The sequence below is a fragment of the Neomonachus schauinslandi genome, chromosome X (assembly GCF_002201575.2).
Source record: "Neomonachus schauinslandi chromosome X, ASM220157v2, whole genome shotgun sequence".
NCBI classification, from domain to species: domain Eukaryota; kingdom Metazoa; phylum Chordata; class Mammalia; order Carnivora; family Phocidae; genus Neomonachus; species Neomonachus schauinslandi.
In genome coordinates, this window is record NC_058419.1 from 39,446,032 (window position 1) to 39,469,775 (window position 23,744).

Sequence of the window (23,744 nt, forward strand, 5' to 3'; positions counted from 1 at the left end):
TCGATCCCAGAACCCTGGGATCGAGCCCCACATTGGGCTCCCTGCTCAGTGGGAAGCCTGCTTCTCCCTCTCCCACTCCCCCTGCTTGTGTTCCCTCTCTCGCTGTGTCTCTCTCTGTCAAATAAAATCTTAAAAAAAAAAAAAGAACTCCACCCTTCTAATGATCTCCTTTAACCTTAATCACCTCCCTAAAGACCTTTTCTCCAATACAATTACATGGCAGGGGTGAGGGCTTCAACATATGAACTTTAGGAGAACCTAATTCAGTCCATTGGATACCCGAATCTAATTCATTAAGTCAGACTCTCAGGGAACGGGACCCAGACAGACATCAGTAGGTTTTGGAGCTCCTCAAGTGATTCCAACACGCGGCCAACTTGAGAACTACTAATTCAGAGCTTCGCTACTCGAAGTGCAGCCCACAGATTAGCAGCATCACCTGGGAGCCCATGGTTCTGCACCTGCAGAACCTCAGGCCTCACTCCTGACCTACTGAATCAGAACCTGCATTCTAGTAAGATCCCCAGGTGATTGAGAGCGTCTCTCAAGTTTCTACTCTAGGGAATCTTCCTCCTATGGTCAAACGCTTGCAACAATAACCATGGGAGCTCTTGACATACTATAAGATTATCTCCAATTCCAGCTGCTTGACTGTGCAGCCTTCTGACCATTGCTTGATGGTACAGCATCCATGAGGTGTGTGCTGGGGCTCGATCACTTGAGTTACTCAGGGGCCTCACACATTTTTGGGTAACTTGCTAGGCAATGAGTGAAGTGACTGGTTTTAGGTTCTTTTCTGAGAACGGGGGTACAGTCTCCTTTTTCTCCCTGGTGACTGATTTGCTTTGGGATTGGTTGCACGGAGTTACCTCCTCTCAAAACCATCTGCAGCTGCTTGTTCAGGTTATGAGTTTCACTCCAATGGATTGCTTAGCTTTTTATTGCCAAAGTTTTGTGTATTAAGAGGGTATTGTATGGTGAGTAACATAACCCCATCTAGATGTTTCCTATACGTACTACTTATACTTAGCTATTTCCATGGTTTCCATGTAAATCAACCTCTCCGTCTGGTCTTGTACAACGTAGTTGCTAATTGCATGGTTGTATGTGTTTCTCTCCGGCTCCAGCTACTCTGGACTATAGGTTTTCTTGGTTGTGAAAATGCATTTTACAAGTTACATTTGGGAAAGATGAAAAAGTCCTAGGGATGGGTGGTCGTGATGGTTGCACAACAATGTAAATGTACTTAATGCCACAGAATTATACACTTGAAATGGGTTAAAATGGTAAATGTAAGGTGTGCATTTTTACCACAATTTTTAAAATGTAATGCATTTCACTAAATGTGATGATGTATCCTGGTTTGGCTCTTGGAACAGAAGAAGGGAATTCGTATAAAAACTGACGAACTCTGAATAAAGTATGGAGTTTTGTTGATAGTATACCAATGTTAATGTTTCAGTTTTGATAAATGTACAATAATTATGTTAGATGTTAACATCAGGGGAAACCAGGTAATGGGCGCGTGGAGTATATGGGAACTCTGCTATCTTTGCAAGTTTTCTATAAATATAAGATTGTTCCAAAGTAAAAAAGTTTATTAAAAAAGAAAAAACTGGGGGGTGCCTGGTTGGCTCAGTTGGTAGAGCATGTGACTCTTGATCTCAGGGTTTTGAGTTCAGGCCCCACATTGGGTGTAAAGCTTACTTAAAAAAAATTGATGGGGCGCCTGGGTGGCTCAGTCAGTTAAGCGTCTGCCTTCAGCTCAGGTCGTGATCCCAGGGTCCTGGGATCGAGCCCCGCATCGGGCTTCCTGCTCAGCGGGGAGCCTGCTTCTCCCTCTGCCTGCCGCTCCCCCTGCTTGTGCTCTCTCTCTCTGATAAATAAATAAATAAATAATCTTTAAAAAGAAAAAAGAAAAAATTGATTCTATTATGACCCATCATTTTGAAAAGGAGGTAGGAATGAGCAGTAGAAACAATCTGACAGAAGGCAGCAAGATCTAGAACGCTTTTCTTCTCCAGAGGGTGCTTTTCTTTCAGGCTTCTAAATGGTAATACACACACACACACACACACACACACGTGTGCGTGCGTGCGCATATATATATGTATATACACATATATGTATATATACGTATACACGTATATATGTGTATATAATAAATATGTTTATTATATACTTTTTATATATTTTATATAATACATATTTGATTGTCTTTTATTTGGTTTATATTTTTTAAATATATAAAACATCACAATAGCACTATTTACTGAATGTCGCTTCAGCATAGGGGTTAAGATTGCAGAAACCTGGCTTTTGACTAGGGCTTCTCCCACTTTCCAACTATATGACTGTGAATAGTAATTTAACCTCTCTTTGCCTCATTTCCCTTACATATCAAGTGTGGATGATAATAGTATCTCCTTCAGAAGACTGCCCCGAGCATTAAATGAGACCATTCTTAGGAGGTGTTTAGCACAAGGGTGACATACAGTAAATACTCGATGTTATCATTATGTTCAGGCACTATATTAAGTGTTTTGTATACGTTTATATTCCTCATGATCCTCCTGTAAATGTCGTCTTTTAAAATTTTTTTTTACTTTTAAATTATACATTATAATACGATGTGCCCAAATCATAAGTGTACAGCAAAAGGAATTTTTACAACGTGAACACCCCCATGTAGGCAACAAGCAGATCAAAATACAGAACGTTATCCCCACCCAGAAGTCTCCCATATATATGCCCCCTCTCAGTTATTACCCACCACAATTAACTTCCATTTGTTGGGGTTTCTATTCAATTTCAAAGATCCTTCCCCCTCTCTCTTTTATAGTTTAATTTAATTTGGGTGGGATATATAAAACATTAACATGGTTCAAAAGTCAAAACTATACATTTGCAATAATCTGTTTTTCCTCCTTCCCTCTCCTTCCTTCAGCATCTAATTTGAAGTAACATGGCATTTAGTTTTAAATGAGAATCACATGGCATTTTTGTCAGAAAAATTACATGGATGGTAATTTCCAGAGCATTCTGAAGTACTTTGCAGTCCCCTCTATTCAGTTTAACTAACAACATTTAAGTGAGCACCTACTGTGGCGAAAGGTGAATCAAAGGCCTGTCTTCAGATGCCCCAAGCCCAATTAGGGAAGGCCTTTGGACATGGACTTCTAGTTCAGTGCACACTCTGAATATAATGACAGACATACGAAATTCTGTATATAAAATCACCATTCACAATAACAACAAAAAAGAAAACCTGTAACATATCTTTTGTTGTTAGTAATTCATCTAACAAAAAGGATATTAGACTTTTTATAGATAAAGTTTTTAAATTCTACTAATAGATATAAAAATCTCTGACTAAAGGGTGGTAGACACCATACGGACGAATGGGATGACTTATCATTGTACAGATGTCAGTTTCTCCCAAATCTACCACTCCAGTGCCCTTCCAACAAAAATTCCAGCAGGATGTTTAAGGAACCTGAAAAAACTGATTCTAGAATGCATATAGAAGAATAAATGTCTGTGAATATCTAAGTCTATTTTGAAAAAGAATAGAGACTTGCCTTTCTACAGTTTGAGACATGCTGCACAGATAATAATAATAATAATAATAATAATAATAATAATAAATTACTGTAGGACTGGCACCATAAAAGGCAAATAAAACAAAGGAATAGAATATAGAGCTCAGAAGTATGATAATATCAATGCAATTTCACAGCAAGGGAAGGATGGATTGTTTGGTATTAGAAAGAGTGGATCACCGTGCGACAGAGTTTCTCAATCAGTGTGTCACTCCGAAAGCCACACATGGATTACAGGAATGTAGAGCTATTATTGATCCCCTTGATCCTTCGGATGACCAGGCAGGACCTCTAACATGGCCAGAGTTCCCAAGCTGGTAACCTCCACCTCTGGCCATGAGCAGCCCCTTCAGTTTCCCACATTATGCCAAGAATATACTATCATATTCTCTCTGTGCTATGACGTGAAAAGGTTTGAGAAGCACTGCTATATGGAGAAAAGTAAAGTTGGGTTGCTACCCTCATAACATACAAAGGTGACTTCCGGGTAGATTAAAAGCCTAAGTGTGAAAAGTAAAACTATAAATGGAGGAGACTTTCTTTATAGTTTGAGATGGTATAGGACTTCATAAATAAGACCCTGAAGTACAGAAAAGAAGGTAAAGAAGTCATGAATTTTACTACATCAAACTTAAGGCTTTCAATTCAATCAATGACATCCTAGACAAAGTTGACAGACAGATGCTAGACTAGAAGAAGATATTTGTAATGTCTAAACCTGGCAAGGCATTGATATCTAGAACATCCAAAGAACAAGAAAAAGGCAGAAAACACAACAGGAAAAAAAAGAGACAAAGCATATTCACAGAATGGACAGCTCACAGAAGGGGAAACTGGATTGGCTAACAAGCATATGAAAAGATGATAGATCTAGCTTGTATTCAGAGAAATACAAATCAAAATAGCAGCGAGATACCAAGTTATACTCATCCAAATGACAAAAATTAAAAAGATAACACCAAGCATTTATGAGCATGTGGGGAAAAAGGAATCCTCAGCATTGCTCATGGGAGTGTAAGCTGGTCTAGCTTTTTGAAGAGCAATGAGATGGCACGTATTGCTAGTAACAACGGATATGTTCCTACAACCCAGCAAACTCACTCCTGAGTATGTGTCCTGGGGAACCTGTCCGGGGTTCTAAAATGGGATGCTTACAAGGATGTTTATCACAGAATCATTTATCACAGAATCCTTTGTGTAAGGGATTGGAGGCAAACTAGGCATCCATCAGTGGGGAAACACACATGTAAAGTGTGGTGACTGCATACTAACAAGGATTAGAAGCCAGAAAGTAGTTGTGCAAATACCAAAGAGATCTTGAATACATTCTTGTGAAAAGATAAGAAATAGAAGATCTGTGGCCCAATAATAGTTACATCAACTTACACACACACACACACCCCACCACCACCAATAACAAGTATCTATCTATCTTTCTATCTATCTATCTATCTATCTATCTATCTATCTATCTATCTATCTATCTATATCCTGGACTTACATCCGATGCATTATAGAAGGTCCATGTGAGGGGACAAGAATGAGAATGGAGGTTTGGGTGAAGGAAAGTAATACAATAAAAGAAGGGACCTTATATGGACTAATGATAGTATTTTGCCATGAACTGAGGGGTGTGATTAACTCAGCTCTCTACAGCTGAGTTCCAAACAACACACACAAAAAATTTTTACGTGCTACGAGAAGGGAGATGATAACCCCAAGCAGGGAAATCTGAGAAGTCTTTTGAAAAGAGATCAGATTTGAGCTGAGCTTTGAATGAAAGATAGAGCCTTGGGAGAGAGTTGTGGAAAAGAGGGGTATGTTCGGCAAGGGAATCACTTGGGTGAAGCCAGGTGGTGAGCGAGTACAGGATGGATTTTCAGTATCAGCAAGGAGACTCACGCCTGGAGTCTAGGGCAGCCAGGGGTGTTTTGTGGAAAATAAGCCTGCAAAGACAGGTGGGAGCTGAATGGTGAAAGGCTTTCAATGCCTGGTTAAGGAGTATGGATTTTATTTTGAAAATAATAGGGAGTGATTTACAGTTTTTGAGCAGAAGAGCAATACGATCAGATCTAGGAAGATTACTGTCCAGCGTGTTAGATTGGCAGCAATGTTTGGATGCAGACAGAACTCCAGAGGCTGTTGTTATCCAGGTGAGAGCTAATGAGGGACTGAGCTAGGCTTTTGTTATTGGTCCCTAAGGGGACCAGTAAGGGGAGTGTAGACATGGACTTGAGAAATTGACAGGGCCTGAGAAATAGAGTGGTGTCTCATCTTTATAGAGGAGATAGTAAAAGTTTCAGGAGGTGGATAGAATCACTGAGAAAGGAGCAAGAGCCTTGGGGCCGAAGGGAAGGGGCCTGTGAAGAGGACTGAGATGATAAAAGACCAGAGGACCCATAGTGTCATGCAGGGAAAGCCAAGGAGATGGTTGCAGAAGGGAAAAGAGTGTTCAGCAAGGACAAGAGCCACAAAGAAGGTCTATGGGATTCGAATTTACTTTCCAGTTTCCTGGTGACTTTCAAGAGGATGCTTCCAAGAAGGAGGCACTGGTAGGCTCAGACTGCCAGGAATTGGGAAGACTGGTAAGAGAGGAAGTAGAGGCAGTGAGTGTTGTCTAGTCTATCAAGAAGTGTGTTCTGGAAAGACACAGTGGTGGAGTTTTATCCATGGTCGAGGAAGGCATTGCTGCCGGAGGTGTAATGGACGTTAATACTGTTTACAAGAGGTGCTGAAGACCTCCCTCATCCACGATGGCCTAGCACGTGGAATTCGCGAAGCTGCCAAAGCCTTAGACAAGCGCCAAGCCCATCTTTGTGTGCTTGCATCCAACTGTGATGAGCCTATGTATGTCAAGTTGGTGGAGGCCCTTTGTGCTGAACACCAAATAAACCTAACAAGGTTGATGACAACAAGAAACTAGGGGAATGGGTAGGCCTCTGTAAAATTGACAGAGAGGGAAAGCCCCGTAAAGTGGTTGGTTGCAGTTGTGTGGTGGTTAAGGACTATGGCAAAGAGTCTCAGGCGAAGGATGTCATCGAGGAATACTTCAAATGCAAGAAATGAACAAATAAACTTGGTTCTTGTTCCAAAAAAAAGACACAGTGGTGGAGAGATGGCGTTGGTCAGGGGGTGGGAGGAAAGATTTTTGTTTTACTTTTTGGCATCAGGCAGACAAGAGCATGTTTTGAAGACTGAAGGAAAGCAACCAGTCCAGAAGATATAAGGGGGAGGGAGGGTAGTTCCTAGAGTAGGGTAGGATAGGAGGGCTCCTGGTGAGCCCTGGTGCCATCTACCTGGCAATTGCTCATTGAAAGCAAGCTTTGCTCTACACCTTGATTCAAACGTTCCCCTAGTCATGCCCCTTCACTTCACCCTCGGGAGATCTTCCCTCTCCCATAGGGCCTTACTAGAGCTCCCCCGCATTTGGCGCCCCCTTACTTTCTTTTCTTCTTCTGAGTTCCAGGGAATGGTTAAAACTGGACTAAACACACCTCTCTTTGTCAGTCAGCAAGTCAAGAGAAGCAATTAGCGGCTGGGTTCTCAGGCCAAAGGACCTGAAGCTCTCAAAGCCTTGAAGGGGAAAGAAAGCACTTGAAGGTTTGTTTACCACTCAGCCTGAGGGGACAACAGTCACTATTCTTGGCTAGGACAGGCTTCACTGGAGACTTTATCTCTGCGGAATTCTCTGTTAACTTTTTCTGTGACGTTGCTGGCGCCAGACCTAGAAGCTTTGAAAAACCTCATGAAACCAGAGAATGAAAAAAAAAAAAAAAAAAAAGTGGTGATGGATGGAGAGGTAAGGGGCCACAGGGCCTGTTGCCCCGTTAACCTCCCCAGTCCAGGACCCTGGACTGGCTGGCAGCTTTTTAATCTCTTTTTCTACCCCAGGTCCTAAGGTTTGGCTAGTTTTGCTTCCCTCCCCAGTGTCCAACCTGGATTCCTCTCAGAAGGGTTTCCTGATTCATCCCTAGCTCTGCTTTCTCTGGGAAGCAGATCATTGCGGCAAGACATTGCTACTGTCACTAAGGGAACAGTTGGGCAGAGCATGACGTGACAAAAATGTAAATGACACTCTAGAGGTGGGGAAGGTAGAGTGAGCTGTGAGCGTGTGAGCTGCCTGCTTCCCCCCTTACGCATGGCGTGGACTCTGCATTGGCTAAAGCCATCACCCTTCGAATTGGGTGCTAGACCCAACTATAAGGTCTTCAGTCTTCGGTACGTGTGGCCTGGCATGGCTAACGGTGGATTTTTCTCCACATGTGAATCTCCAGGTTGTGCTCTCTGGCTCCTGATTTGTCCTGACGGCACTGACTCAAGTCCTCAGTGCTCTCCCTAATTCATAGCTACAGCTAGTTCAGACTTCTCGCTTTGAGCAAAGCCAGCTTTTCTAGTCAGTAATTTGTTTATCAGGAATCGCTAGCTCTCTTCTGGATCATTCTCCAGCCTGGACCCCAAGATCAGCGATGTCAACAAGGCCCTCACATCCTCCTATTGGACCTATCCCTCTCCCCCACCCCCATCTTCACCCCCAGTACTTCTGATGTCTGTGCCAGAGCCCAAGCCTGGAAAACCCCCACCACCTGCTTTGCTTGCTCCAGGTCCTGGGCTGCCAAAGTACTGTTTGAGGAAAGCTTCCTCGACAAAAGCATGTTCTCTAGTGTCAGCAGAGCTCCCAGGGCTGCTTGGCAGCCCTTCACACTTTTCTAACAATTGACTTTCTGCCACGTCCCCCATAGCATCTCCTCCCAGCCCTCTCCAGCTGAGCCTCAGCTACCCTCACTCTTAATGTAACCTCGCTTCCGACATTGATTGCGAAAATGGAGGTCCATTTGAAATGGACTTTCTCCACTTACCTCTCACCAAAACTTGGCCTGGGCCTTTTTTTTTTTTTTTTAATGCATCCTCCTCCACTCTCTCCTTTGGAGGAATGAAAGGCCCTCCTCTATTTCTAAGACAAACTTATCAACATCCTTTGGTTGGGTTCAGAGTCCTATCCCTCCTGTCTTCCTCTGCCTTATGACATACTCATGTGTGTACATAACTCATCTTTCTGACTCAGACTGACATCTCCAGGGCAAGGTCCATGGTATGTTTCTTTCTGAGTTCCCAACATGTAGTACCATGGCTGACACATAGTAAGCACTCAACAAATGTTTACTAAATTGGTAAGTTATGAGGGGACCACGTAGATTGACTTGGGTTCTTTGTCCTTGGTGCATCTACTTAATGGGTTACTAAGGGTGCCACTGGGCATCAGGAAAGATGAAGGGAAGAATCAGGAAGACTCGATGAGGTCCAGAACGAGGGTTTTTGGTGGAGTTACGTGACATGGTAGTGGGAATTTTTTTTTAACCTAGAATTGACCCATCACTTTATAAAGGGAGTAGAGGAAAGAGCACTAGACTGGGAGTAAGAAGGTCTGGCTGTGCTGCTCATAATCTGTGTGGCCATGGACAAGTTCATTAACCTCTGGGCCTCAATTACTTTCTCTAGTTCGAGGACAAGGCTATTATGAGCATTAAATGGAGTTGTGAATGGGCAAACACTTTGAAATCTGAACCACCTCTCCACTGCAAGCTTGTAGCTCTTATTCTTTTATTTTTAAGATTTTATTTATTTGAGAGAAAGAGAGAGAACAAATGAGCAGCGGGGAGGGGCAGAGGGGGAGAGAGAGAGAGAAGCAGGCTCCAAGCTGAGCAGGGAGCCCAACGCGGGGCTCGATCCCAGGACCCTGGGATCATGACCTGAGCTGAAGGCAGATGCCCAACTGGCTGAGCCACCCAGGCGCCCCTTGTAGCTCTTATTCTTGATGCCACTATGCTTCTGGAGCTTCTACTTTTCATCTGTACCACAGCTGCCATCACCACTATGGCCCGTCTTTCCTATTGCACACAGCGCTAGATTTCACCTCAGCTTCTAATTAACCATCACATAAAAGGAAACGATACCAGGATTGTGGAACCCTCGCTCTCCAGACCCCCTTCCCATATCCTTTTTGGCTTGTATGTGTCTGTGTGGATGACTTTACTTGTCCTTAGGGACTACTGCATAGGTCGGGGAGAAGTAAATCATCCTAGCTTCTGGAATTCAAATCCATGGCTGGCTGAGAGGTATATGGTGGACTATGCCAGAATACCAGCAAGCCCTGCCATTTTAGCGGCCTCCTGTGCCTACGGGCCTGTATATTTGGGTTGGAATGTGTATCTCTTTATCTGCATGGGTGTGGATCTGAATCCTCCTCTGGTTCTAAATGAATACAGGGGTGTGGCTCTGCCAGAGAACCACTGAGACTATGTGAGTAAGTTGTTCTCCCTTCCATGCCCTTCCCTCCCCTTTCAGAGCTCCCTGAGCTCTTTGGCAAGGGTCCCAACAGGGAATTTCTTTGATCCTACCTTCCTTTTATTCTTCTGTTTAAAGAGCAGTAGTTGGTTACTCCATGTTCCCTCCAACTCCCAAACCTTGATGGCTGCTCATCAGAGACTTGGGGAAGCCAGCATTGATCCAGAAGCAATCAGCTCACATCAGCTCAGTATTGGGCCAAAGGTTGTGCAGTATATCAATGATGGGTAATTTATTGTGTCAGAGAAAAAGGCCACAAGTATTCCTTGTCTAATGGAATAGATACACTGCAGCAAACATTGCTGTCAAGTGAGTTCCTGGCAAGTCCTGTTTCACTTTGATTTTTCTAATAAAACCATGGCTATGTTTCTGCTAGAAATGCTAAAAGAAAAAGATCAGCTTCAGGTTATAATTAAACCATGTATTTTAAACCACATTTTAAAAAACTACAATAGTAAGATGATAGTGCAGGTCCAATCATTTTTAAACTATAATTAGAATCCTGTGCTAGACAGTCAATTTGTCCCCACCTTTCTCAGCTTTAAATTCTGCTCTTCATTTCATTCAATTTTTTTTTTTTTTACCTACTGAAACCTCCTCCTCGTGAGCCTTTTATTGATTTCAGAGCTTCCTGCCTTATAAACCTAGCAAATGGGCGTTTTCAAAAATTGGGAGTTTGGTTATTAGAGTTTTATTTTTCCCCCAAAGCAAAGCTTTGTCGATAGAATAAACCCTCAGCCCCTCTCACATACACTGTCTTAACTGATGCTCAAAGCAACCCAGGAAGTAGGTGGGGCATATAATAGTTCTATTTTGCTGATGAGAAAACTAAGGCCTAGAGATCAATTGGCTTTCTCAAGATCATCCAGCTAGAAAGTGAGAACGGGGAATAGAACCTAAACCTCAAGATTCTGTTTTAAACAGGAGGTTTTTCTGAGAAGCAATGACAACGTCAATCCAAGTTTACTAGAAGGCTTTCTTAAGAGTCCTGGGCCATCAAATCATACACAAGTTGCCTTCTAAATTCAAAGAAGGAAAACAAAATTATGGCAAAGTAAGGATTTCAAGTTTTTCCGACACATCTATCAGTTTTAGGTGAAATTCGTCCCAAGAAGAGCCATATTTATTTTCTCATGCAGTCCAGAAACTCAGTACATGCTTTGTAGTACACTGGGGCTCTTTGTATGGGCTCTGTGCCCATTCAAAGGGGTGTGGGGGGCTCATTCAACTATCTGTAATGCTTACAGGAGTGGTTGTTCTGTTTTTTTTTTTTTTTAATGGCTTGTTATTGGTCATAGTTATAGTTTTATTTGATTTTTGGTTCTTAGACTTCCCAGTTACGATATTGACACAAAAGTCTGGTCTGGTTTCTGATGTCGTTTTATGAGACCTGAAAATTCTTCATCAACTTATTTGCTTCTATCTAGCAGACATCGCTGCTTCATCCTATTTTAACAATTATTGGCATTCCCCGGGGGCAAGGGAAACTATAACACATTTAAAGACAAAATTCTCCAATTTCTGCTTAGCACAATGATCATCAAATTAGTATCCTGTGCCTCTATTCCCTTTTCTGCTCCTAATTTAATATGCTAGCATTAAGGACTCATAGCACATCAGAATTTGTCTTCACGAGCCTAGTAAACTGTCCATAATCCACAGAGCAATTAAGGAGGCCATTTTAACTGTGGAACAATTTAAAAAAGGAGGAGGAGGAGGAGGGGGACGAACAGGAGGAGGCGGGAAGAAATTAAAAAGATATCTCCCCGTTTTTTTAAAAAAAATTCTGGGAAGTGTCATACCTTGAACTGCCTTTTAGGACTTAATTTATTAATTCCATTGAGTTTCTGTTAAATGTTACCTGTTCCAGTGAGAAATTTGGGCCAATTGAGATCAGTTGTTCTGCTAGCAATGAAAATGACGGTATTTTCTGCCCAGAGTAGCTCTCGTTGCCCCTTTTCAAGTGGGTTTGGGATTCTACATTCAGAACATTATTCGATGCAGAGAGGTGATGCAGCTTGGTGGGAGCACAGGCTTTTGTATCACCAAAATTAGCTTCGCCATTGTCTGATGTGTAACCTCAAGCAGGTTTCTTACCCTCTCTGTATTTGGATTTCAGTTTCCTCACCTGTAAAATAAGTCTAATACCCACCCATTGGGGCTATTAGAGAGATGGATTAGAGGAGATGGGATTTAGTAAATACTTGGTAGAAAGAAGGTCATTATTATGTTTTAGAAGAGGTATGTTAGGGGAGCCTGGCTGGCTCAGTTGGTAGAGCTTGCAATTCTTGATCACAGAGTCATGAGTTCAAGCCCCACGTTGGGCATGGAACCTACTTAAAAAAAAATTTTTTTTTAAAGTCATTCTTTTTTTTTTTTTAAGATTTTATTTATTTGACAGAGAGAGACACAGCGAGAGAGGGAACACAAGCAGGGGGAGTGGGAGAGGGAGAAGCAGGCTTCCCGCTAAGCAGGGAGCCCAATGCAGGGCTCGATCCCAGGACCCTGAGATCATGACCTGAGCCGAAGGCAGACGCTTAACGACTGAGCCACTCAGGCGCCCCCCCCAACAAATTTTTTTAATTAAAAAAAAATAGAAGAGAAATGTGAATGAACATGTAGAAGGGAGGGATGCAGAGTGTTGCCTAGTAAGAGTTAACTTTATCACTCTGGGAGGTGTCTTTCCGAACATTTCAACAAGCTCACAATAGCCACTGGAATGGGTGTGTGTGTGTCTTTGCAAACAAAACGTGTAGATGCATGTCTTCATGCCTGGGCTGGCTGCTTCAAACACTGATTATAGCTTAAGAACTAGAAAATAAATGTGTTTTCCTTTGAGTGTTGAGGGCGAGCCTCTGATACTGCTTCTTAGCTGTGGCAGATGCTAACCATTTGGGAGGTTCACACTTTGCTAGACACTGATGACCATTTATGTATGTAGGTAGGTCTGTATGTAGATGGACAGGTTGCTGGCCAACTGTGGGTGATGCTATCCTCATCAAGCTGAACAAGGGCTTCCTTGGCTACAAAATGGGTCTATCTGGATGATATGAGTCTTTGTCATACACTAGACCTATTCTTCGCCTACTGGTGTTCTTTCTCCCTTATTTACTTCTGCACACAATGCTAGCCCATTAGTGCTATTACTAGGAGAGTGGAGTGTAGGCCTCTGTGGAAGGCTATCCTACCTCCATATGTTGCAACAGAAGGAGCACAGAGTTGATTGGGAGGCCCTGATACCAGCTCTGCCACTGACCAACTGTATGACATTAGCAAGCCCAGTTGGCTAACTGCTATGCAGTTTGGTGCCCTCAGCCTACCACCCAGATGTATTGTGATCTTCCAAAGGAACGGTGAAAGGAGAAGCATCCGGAAGTGTCTTAAGTATTCTGCCCTTGGGGGTGTTAGCATTAGTTTCTTTCTTACCACATATTTCATGGCTAGGAGCGAGACTCCAACCACTCAGGCCAGAGTCTGATAAGTTCTTGCATTTCCTCCTCCCCAGCCCTATGGTTAAGATGGGAATTCAAGTTGGAACGTAAGTTCAAGCCATCTAGTTCCTAGGCTGGAGGTCAGGGATCTCCGCTTCATTTTCCCCAAAGGCCACTCAGGGCTTTTCCAGGATAACAACAAAGTCTTTTCATCTAATTTTTCCCCTAGCTAATGAGACTTGGGGGTGGCCTTCGTGAAGATTCCCAAGTGCACATTTAATTCTGTATTTCCGTTCATTCCACGGATGCACCTCAAAATAGAGTGTCTACTCCATAGCAGACACGGCATCTCTGGAGATACCATGGTAAAGGTGTCAACTGAGCACCCTGCCCTCTCAGACCTTCGGTCTAGTGAGAGCAACAGGTGCAGAATATCTCCCTACATGGTCCCCAGGTATCTTTTTTTTTTTTTTTTAAGATTTTTTTTTATTTATTTGCGAGAGAGAGAATGAGAGACAGAGAGCATGAGAAGGAGGAGGGTCAGAAGGAGAAACAGACTCCCTGCCGAGCAGGGAACCCGATGTGGGACTCGACCCCGGGACTCCAGGATCATGACCTGAGCCGAAGGCAGTTGTTTAACCAACTGAGCCACCCAGGCGCCCGTCCCCAGGTATCTTAATCCCCACTTCTCCAAAGGTGGACTCCTCATCTTCTACCCGAGACTCTTCTTCCCCTAGGCTTCCTCATGTCAGTGAGGAGATCCACTCAGTTGCCCGATCAAGAAACCTGGGAGTCATCCTTCACACCTCCCTCTGTCTAACCCACCAATTCCAACTAGCACTACAATGTATGGTTTTTACCCTCTGAAATCACTCTCAAATCTCTCTTTTCCCTGTCTTCACTGCCATGAACCTAGTCCAAGTCACCATTATTTCTCTTCAGGAGGTCACAGCCTCCTCACTGGGTTCCGTGTCTCTGGTCTTGCTGCCCCATCCTCTCCCTTCCTTTATATGTAGAGTTGATACTGTATGGGCTTCGGTTAAGTTCCTTTCCCTTGCTGGGCATCAGCTTCTCCATCCTGAACGGGGTGAGTTCCTAAGTCTTGTGCAGCAATCTTTTCTGTGGTTCTGTGATCAGATGGTTCTCGATTGCACTCTGGGGTGGCTATCTAGACTTCCAACGAAGGTATTGCTGTGCCTGACTGCTGGCTTCTCAATGTGCATATTCATTCATGCATTTCTCCTTTCATTCAGCATTTACTAAGCTCCCACTGTGTACTAGGCACTGTACTTAGTGCAGGTGATTCAGTGGGGGAATAAGAACATGACTTGTCCTCAAGGAGCTCAATCTGTTGGGGGGTATAGACACAAACAGGAGATCTAGCCCCTTCTGTGAGGTGGGAGTAATCATGGAAGGCTCCCTGGAGGAGCTGACATCTTTTTAATTTTTTTAAAATTTTTAAAAATATTTTTTAGAAAGAGAGAGCATGTGCAAGCAAGTGAGTGAGGGGGGAATGAAGGCTAGAGGGAGAGGGAAAGCGAGAATCTTAAGCAGGCTGCACACCCAGTGTGGGACTCGATGCAGGGCTCAATGCAGGGTTCGCTCTCATGACCCTGAGATCATGACCTGAATCGAAATCAAGAGTCAGACACTTAACCGACTGAGCCACCCAGGCGCCCCTGGAGGAGCTGATATCTTGGAGCCTGAATGATAAATAGGAGCTAACTAGGAGAGCAGAGACATGTACAAAGGCCCTGGGACAGGATGCTAAAAGAAAGTAAAGCAAGATTGGAGGATGGCAGACCAATTGGGAGGCTATGGCAACACTCTAGGGGAGACATGAGGAAGATCTGGATGAAGACCATGGGGATAGAGAGAAATGGACAGGTTTGAGTTGCATTTTGGAGGTGGAATTGACAGTCCTTGCTGGTGGATTGGATGCAGAAGATGAGGGAAGAGAGGTCATGGAGAACCCTTGGGTTTCTGGTTTAGTCAACTTTGTGGATAGACTGTCATTTGCTGAGTTAGTTCCATTTACTCAAGAGGAAGGAGCTGGTTTCAGGAATGGGATTGAGGAGAAGAGGATGAGTTCAACTTTGGTCATGTCTAGTTTGGGATGGTATATCCAGGTGGAAAGGCCTGGTGAGCCATTAGTTATAAGGATCTGGTATACTGAGAAGAGCAATCGGGGCTGGAGGTTCAGACTGGGGAGTCATTAGCATGTAGAGGAAGTTCCTTTAGGAGAATGAGCAGACACTGAAGAGCTGAGTGCCCAGGAGAGCCAAGACACCAACACCAAGTAAGGGGGGCAGTGTTCTCATAGATGTGGGGTGCTGGCATATATGCTCATTCATTCCAGGGTACACATCCCTGCCCCAAAGAGAGTTTCTCAATGATATCTGTGCATCTCCCACTTAAACTTAAGAGAACAAACATTAAAAATACCCAGTCATGGGGCGCCTGGGTGGCTCGGTCATTAATTAAGCATCTGCCTTCGGCTCAGGTCATGATCCCAGGGTCCTGGGATTGAGTCCCGCATCGGGCTCCCTGCTGGGCGGGAAGCCTGCTTCTCCCTCTCCCACTCCCCCTGCTTGTGTTCCGTCTCTCGCTGTCTCTCTCTCTCTCTGTCAAATAAATAAATAAAATCTTTAAAAAAAATAATCATAACTTCTCCATTTTACCATAAATGATACCTAAAGAGGGAAGGGAACGGATACTTTCATGCTACCGGCCAGGCGTTCATGAACTCACTTAAATGCCTACAATAACCCTACACCAGAGCTATTGTTTCTCAGAGCTCTAGAGACTCAGTGGTTACGTCACTTGCCCAAGGTCACCTAGCTATTACATGGCAGTAAGGAGATTTGACTCCCGCTCTGTCTGACTCCAGATCCAGCACCACGATACCAGGTAACCACACTACACCGCCTCCTGCTATAGAGTTGGATCCTCAGGAAAGCCTGCACATGCTCCCTTTTCCCTTCTGCTTCATAAATATCATTTGCATCCCCTAGCTTAATGCTTTGCTCTCCATTAAAATACAAATCCCCTTGGGGAGAAGTAAAGCTCTAAGTTGTTGTCAGTCATTTATGCCTCAGTGGCAATGAGTTTCAGATTCTTCCATGGGCTTAAATTTTAATTTGATGGGAGAAGGACACTGGAAACTTCAGGAAGGGATAAAAAGACACAAAGGGGGCTAATAAGGAAAAGCCAGCCCCCTCTCCGTTTCACACTAGTGCCTAGTCTGAGGCGTGTGCTTTTATGATTCTTCGAGGCTATTTCTGCGCCTGTGTACCACAACAGTCTCCCCTTCTCCACGGTTTTGCTTTCCGTGGTTTCGGTTACCCGTGGTCAACCATGGTCCAGAAGCAGATGATCCTCCTTCTGACCTATTCACTAGTAGCCTACTGCTACGTCACCGCGCCTACGTCGTTCCCCTCACGCCATCTCATCACGTAGGCATTTTACCACCTCACATCATCCCAAGAAGGGTGAGTCCAGAACAGTAAGATATTTTGAGAGAGAGACCACATTCACATTTTTTTTTACAGCAAATTGTTAATAGTTGTTCTGTTTTATTATTATTGTCAATCTTGTCCTGTGCCTGGTTTACAAATTAAACTTTATCCCATGTATGTGTGTAGAGGAAAAACGATAGTGTGTGTGTGTGTGTGTGTGTGTGTGTATATATATATATATAGAGGGAGAGAGAGAGGTTTGGTACTATCTGCGGTTTCAGGCCACCACTGGGGGGTGTGGAACACATACCCACGAATAAGGAGGGACTACTGTCTTTCATATGCAGACCCATTACTGGGTCTGTTACCCCAGTGATGTGGGGCCGGAGCTGTGGGTGTGGTCTGATCTAAGGTGACCTGAGACCGCATGCTAGCCCCAATGCCCTGTGGTCAGCAGGAAGCAGGCAGCCTGTGCGTCAGTCAGGCACTGCCGTTCCTGGCCTCAGGCACAAGTCCCAGCTCAGTCTCTGGAGAATTCGACCCTGCTGCGCATATTTAAAATCCCTAGCAGATGGAGGCAGGAGAGCTTGTTGGAAAGACTGGGTGGAGTCCCTTCTGCCCTGTCTGGGTCTATTTGCCAAAATAAATGACATGTATGAGGGCAGGGCATTGGTCCAAGCCCATTGAAATTCTGCTATAGCAGGTCCCAACAGTGCTGGTGTTTCAGATTGGCTCTGGGAAATGATCAGAGTTAGGAAGAGAGAAATGATGTGTGAGCATCTGGCTGCCGCAGCCTACTGATGGGGACAGTCCCAGGGGCGGGCCCGGGGTAAGGGGGGCAGGCTCAAGGACCCCCTAGGACATCTGCCACTGGCGAACAGGGAAAGTGCCCCACACTGGCAGCCGGCGGTCTGGTTGGAGTCCCACGCTGTTCCCCTCACTAGCTATGGGACCCGAACAAGTCCTTCCCCTTCTCTCGGCCTCTTTTCTCTTCCCCCCATGTATAAAATAGAACCTAGATGAAATGGTCTCCGAGGGCCCTTTCTGCCGGAACATTCTGTGACTTCTCTGACACGGGTTTGATTTCTTTTTATTTGTAGTGAGAGAGGCCCACCCACCCACCTGCTTATCTGCAGCTGCTGTGTTCTCACGCTGACCTCTGCTGGCCATTATGAAAGGTGCCACCGAGCGCTTCTTCGGAGGACCAAATTAAAAAAAAAAAAAAAGGCAGTTCATCATTGATTTAGGGTTAAGCTTTCTCAGTAGAGTGGGCACAGGGACAGGAACCCCGTGCGTTGGAGACGAGCGAAAAAGAACATCCAGCTGGAAACACCGAGCAAGCATATCTATGACATATCAAATGTGTCCCTCCCTTCTTCCCGTTGTGGTCTTCAGCTGCTGGCCGTGCTCTGCACCGCTGTATGATGGTACCGCAGGGGGGAGGAAGAGTCCTCGTCTCGGATCCTATGATCCAGAAGGGCCTGGCGCCCCACTGAGGAGGCAGTTCTAGGCTAGTGGTACCTCAGGGGACTCGAGACATCCCGCAGGCCCCGCTTCTGGCCCTTAGCTGGGTCTGAGAGCTTTCCAGCCGGGGCCAGCCCAGAGGCTATACCCGGAGGTACGCGTGCCCCCGAGGGGGGCCATTTCAGAAGGCCCTTTGGAAAAAGAACTAGAATCTAAAGAATCCACGAGTCCTTTAAGAGACTCACTTTCAGCTCTCTGTGGCAAATTCAGCATGGCCGGCCAGCCGAGAGAAAGGGAGCAGGCCAGGGAATCCTGCCTTTTCTCGATGGAATCAGATTTCCTGTTAAGTCCAACCTCAGAATCACCTCACTCCTATGTCTCCTTGGTTACTCTTGCTGAGCGTGTGCTCACAGGGGCAAGAGACCAGAGTTGGACTGTGCCAGCCAGGCCCTGCTCAGGCCCCCGTGATGCAAGCAAGATGGGAACTGGGCCACACCACAATCTGCTCTCTCAGTCCAATGGTTTATCGTGCTCTCCACCTCCCATCCCTTGATGTGAGAAAGCTTTGGGCAGGCCTCAGATTTGGGTCAAGCACTCAGTGCCCTGCTTGCATCCTCTCTGCTAGTAATAACCCGGCCTCAGCAAGCCCATCCTGGGCCCCGTCCTGGGCCCCATCCTCCCACCAACCAGTCCCCTCCATCCCCAACAGCTGGTTCTTATCTGTCTCCCTTGTTCCAGCCTCAGGCAGGCTGGAATTTCAGCCCTGAAATGCTGCCTTCCTCCCATTCGTCCCCTGTCCCCAAACCTCGGAGGGTTCCCTATGCACTCCTCCATCAAGTCTTCAACTTTCCTTCTTTGCTTTCCAGGCCCGCCTCAGTTGGGGCCCCCTCAGCCTTTCCAGTGTGGGCCATGACTCCCCCAAGCCATGGACAGAACGTAAGCATTTCACAAACCCTCCATGGCCAACCCTTTCTTTGTGCTCCTGGACCACTTAGGCTCTGTTTTAGACCCGTACTGTTTGCTGTGGTTTTGTGGACATTAGTCTTAAAAGCTAGGCCTACTTTTTGGACTTCTTTGTTAATTTCTTTGTTAATCCTCAACCCGCCAGCATTATTTAAGTATTGGTATTGGTCTTTTTCTTTATATATATATATATATATATACTTACAAGAGAAATAAATAACAATCATTATAAACAAAATTCCAACAGTGGGAGGTAAGAGCATAAAAAGTGAAAGTTCTCATCCCACTCCATCGTTCCCAGAAATAAGCCATTAAGCACTCTGCAGCCTAGCACCCTTTAGAAGTTATATGTTGGGTGCTGGGGAAGGTTGAGTGGTGGGTGGTACCCCCAGAAAATTGCATCTCCTTAGGAAGAACATCTTTGTACTTCTTTGGATGAATTATTGGTCTTCATGGGCCTAATTGACACTGGAAACTTTACTCCAAAGGCCCCGCACAGCTGGTAGCCACTTGCCCAGTACGTGACTCTAACCACTACCTAAAGCATCTGTCCTGTTTCCAGCCTTTTAAAAAGTAATCCTTGAAGGTGAATATTAAAGAGCATGTCTAATGGGCTTTCCTGAGTTTTTCGCAGATCTGTAGGAAATTGCAGACAGTCAGTAAAAGGGCCAAGAGGTGGAGATGGGGAACGTTCATGAAAATAGGCTCTCTACCTGGTATGGCGTGGTGTTCTCTGAGAGGTAATGCACATTACTAATGGTTTTCATCTTTCTGCCAAGAATATTCAGTACCTACTGGGATTTGTTCTAAATGATAGACTAGCCCGCCTGTGTTGCACCCACTGGGGTTAATTCTCTATCTCCGTCAGCTTTGAAATGTCAGCCTGAACTCTCAGACTTAACTGTTGCAGACACTTTATAACTAACACATTCAAAATCCTCAAGCTGCTCCCTCTTGCTATCATAATTGATACTTAATGGATAGTCTCAGGCTTCTTGAATTTTACACATTCAACACTCTACAGATGGTGGGTTGAAGGGAAAGAGGGAGAAATAGAGAAGGAACAAATAAACAGTGTGTGTGTGTGTGTGTGTGTGTGTGTGTGTGTGTGTGTTCCCTGTAAGCATCTGTTTCCAGTTGCAGTGATGGGGCCCTGGGATCTGCAAACAAAGATGAGCTTTCGCAGGTTGGTCAGCCTGTGGGTTTCTGGGTTTTCCCCTCTCTGGTTCTTTCTCCCTTCTCTGGAACCCCCACCCCCACCCCGAGGCAATGTTCTTTAGGCCTAGCCATTTCTGGACTTCACTGCAAGTATGGGATTGGCCATTTGAATGTGAGTTATAAAATGTCACGATGCTCTCCAGCATTCTGTTCTTTCACTATTTTGACAATCTGATAGATGGCCTGGCATTAACTAGGAAGAGGACAATATTATCCCGCCTGAATAACTAATCTCCTAAGAAGTACAAAGTTGAAGGATCTTGGTGCACATGAATCTTATTAAATGTGCTTATAAAATATGTTCTATCCAAATAAGCTTAGCAGCCCCGAAAATAGCCTTTTCTGATCTGTGTCTGGAACTTTGGCATGCTTCACAGATCTCTAAGCCAAAATTATTTAGTGAAGTGATGACAGTGTTCTCTGTGCATGGGAAAATGGAAGTGTTGATGTTGAGTCCTCTATTGGCCTAATTGCACCCCTTCTCTCCATCTTAGGGGCGACCGGGACCCATCGGAATTCAAGGTCCAACAGGTCCACAGGGATTTGCCGGCCCTAGTGGTTTAGCAGGGTTGAAAGGAGAAAGAGGCTCCCCAGGCCCCCTGGGACCATATGGGCCAAAAGGAGATAAGGTAAAAACACCAGAGCTTGGTTTCTCTTTGACTAATGGACCACACATATGAAGGTTCTAAGGTGAAAGGTTCTACATCTCAGTTCTGTTTGTTTATGGAAACAATGCTAATCCTGAGTCCCTTGGTGCCAGGCTACAGACTTAAATAAGAAACAGGCTGGACGATATGCTGCTAATGGATCAACCCATTTCTAGAGACACCCTCATGGAAAGCAAGCCATAAAGCACATGTGTTGGCTACTGGCTGGGCAAGTGGGCTTGCTGGGCTGGGATTTCAGGTGGGTTCGAGGTGGGCATGGGTCAGAAGTTCAATCAGCTGGGCAGGAGAGGTCAGGAATCCAAGCAAGGAGACTGGGAAGCAAAGTGTCAGAATGCTAGGAAGCAGTCTGGGCCACGAAGGTAGCGAAAGAGATGCAAGAAAGGAGATTGATCCTGTCATGGTAGCTGGCTGAGTTTAGCAGCTTAGTTTATGTTCCCTGCAGATTTTAATCACTTCCTATTCACCCCACTGTTAAGGGAGGGATTCCCACCCTAGGGTTCTGGGGATGGCAGAAGACATGACCCCTGACCTCGGATGGAAGAGATTGACATCAGGTTTATTAGTCACCTATACTCACAGCAGGGCCACATGGTGTGTGAGGGGAGGTGCACTCTGGAACAGACCAAACCAGAAGGGGCTGTGAGAGGTAGCCTTTGTAGTGTCAAAAGGGTGAGGTGCCCTTTGGTTCCCGTGGGAGGATGTGGTTGGCTTGTTTGAATAATTTAATGAGCCATCAGGGACTGAAACCCACGACTCAGGGATAAGCAGGAACTGCTCCTGCTCTGTTTGATAAGGAGGGCCATTTCCCTAGGAGACCTTATCTATGGGAGCAGAGAAGACAGGGGAACTTGGGGCTAGGCCTTTAGAGGCCCTCCCAGTTTTCCCAGATGTCAAAGCAGCATGTAATACTGAGCTATTATTTTTGGTCTGGCACCATATTGCTCAAGATAAAAACTGGTCTCAGAACACAAACATATTTAAGACCTTGGGTAGAGGCAAGCGATCACTCGGACCTGGAGTAGGGAGCAAGGTGACACAATGTGGAGAGGGAGGTGCACAACACTTCTTAACTTAGGTCATGAATCATGTGAAAGAACCCACTGAATCTAGTGGAGATCAGTTAGACTGTGTCTTACACCTTCCTCTTCCTACTCCTTGTTTTAGGGTCCCATGGGAGTTCCTGGCTTTCTCGGCATCAATGGGATTCCGGTGAGTATGTCCCCAGAGGCATTTTTCAACACCACTTCTAGGTCGTACCTCACAGCACACTCACCTTGGCCTTCACCACATCCTGTTTCACACAAGCGTGCTCTGGGTCAAGTGTTGAGATGCTTGATGTTCAGGCTTGAAGCGAAGTGGTTGCACACACTTTCCCGGGGCTTTAGTTACAGGTCGCACTAAATCAGCCAGCTGGGACATGTGCGGGCATGACTGTCAATACGTCAGCCAAAAAGAATTAGGTCTTGTGGGTCAAGGGGAGCTTTAACCGGAGATGATGTGTGGAGACACACATCAGAGTGCATGCATACTCATTATAAGAAAATTAAGGAAAAAAAGAATATTTAGAGGATACATAAAATTAGGCAGAAAAATACTTAGTGTTATCTCAATACATTTCGTTCCAGTGATTTGTTCTCTTCAGTCTTATCTCATTCCAGAGTGAATTTCCCTTTAGTTTTTACGGAGCGACTATTCCAAAGATTGCACAGAGACAGCCCCTTCCCTTTATCCTGAGGACCTGGTTTTGCTGGAGATAAGTGAGGAATTTGGAGCTTACAGACATCTCCTTTTCCCATTTTATCTGGTCCAACCCCTTGGTTGCTCCGTTTTCACCCTGTATCCTTATTTACACCACCACTGGAGAGTCCATGATTAACATTTTGCCAGCCTTTAAAATACAGTATTTGCAACTTGCTGCTGTCATTTTTTAGTTCTGCCTTTTGGCACGTGTCTAGATATCTAATCTGTAGCCTGGGCTGTGTTTGTCTATAGCAATGGTTTTCAGCCTTCTTTCAGAGAAGACCCAAAGGTTGTGTGGAAGGAAGCTCAGTGTACGAATCAGGGAAAAGTGGAGCTTCTTTCTTTGAGGGAGGTTTTAGAGCCTGCTTTTATCCTTCCAACAACCTCGAAGGGTTTCTTCTGAACCATATCTAAGAACAGTTTGGCAAATCCTGGACTTAACAGCTTCTTGCGTTATACTGTGTTATCATCTCGTATCAAGGAAGGGGGCTTAAACCTCCTTGTGCCAGTCTGTAGGTATTTCTCGTGCACTCACTAGATGCTGTCTCTCTACTACGGGGATACAGAAAAAGCGTATGGATCTACCCTCAAAGATATTATCATCTGGGGGCACCTGGGTGGCCCAGCCGGTTGAGCGTCTGCTTTCGGCTCAGGTCATGATCCCGGGGTCCTGGGATCGAGCCCCGCATCAGGCTCCCTGCTCAGTGGGAAGCCCGCTTCTCCCTCTCCCTGCTTGTATGCTCTCTCTCTCGCTCTCTCTCAAATAAATAAAATATTTTATAAAGATATTATCATCTGATCCATTTTCTTTCCAGCTCTAGTATACAGTTGTGGAGTTGGAGGACAGAGTCTTGTTTC

The 23,744-nt window shown here is 45.0% G+C and overlaps 1 protein-coding gene and 1 pseudogene across 1 annotated transcript in view; both read left to right on the forward strand.

Annotated features, from left to right (window-relative positions):
• Positions 1 to 23,744, forward strand: part of COL4A6 (collagen type IV alpha 6 chain) — a 274,048-nt gene that overhangs the window by 191,898 nt on the left and 58,406 nt on the right. Inside the window, exons 4-5 of the mRNA XM_044911855.1 lie at positions 20,973 to 21,107; positions 22,311 to 22,355. Of these exons, the coding sequence (XP_044767790.1) occupies positions 20,973 to 21,107; positions 22,311 to 22,355 (180 nt within the window). The remainder of the gene's footprint in view (positions 1 to 20,972; positions 21,108 to 22,310; positions 22,356 to 23,744) is intronic.
• LOC110570320 lies at positions 6,272 to 6,700 on the forward strand (annotated as a pseudogene).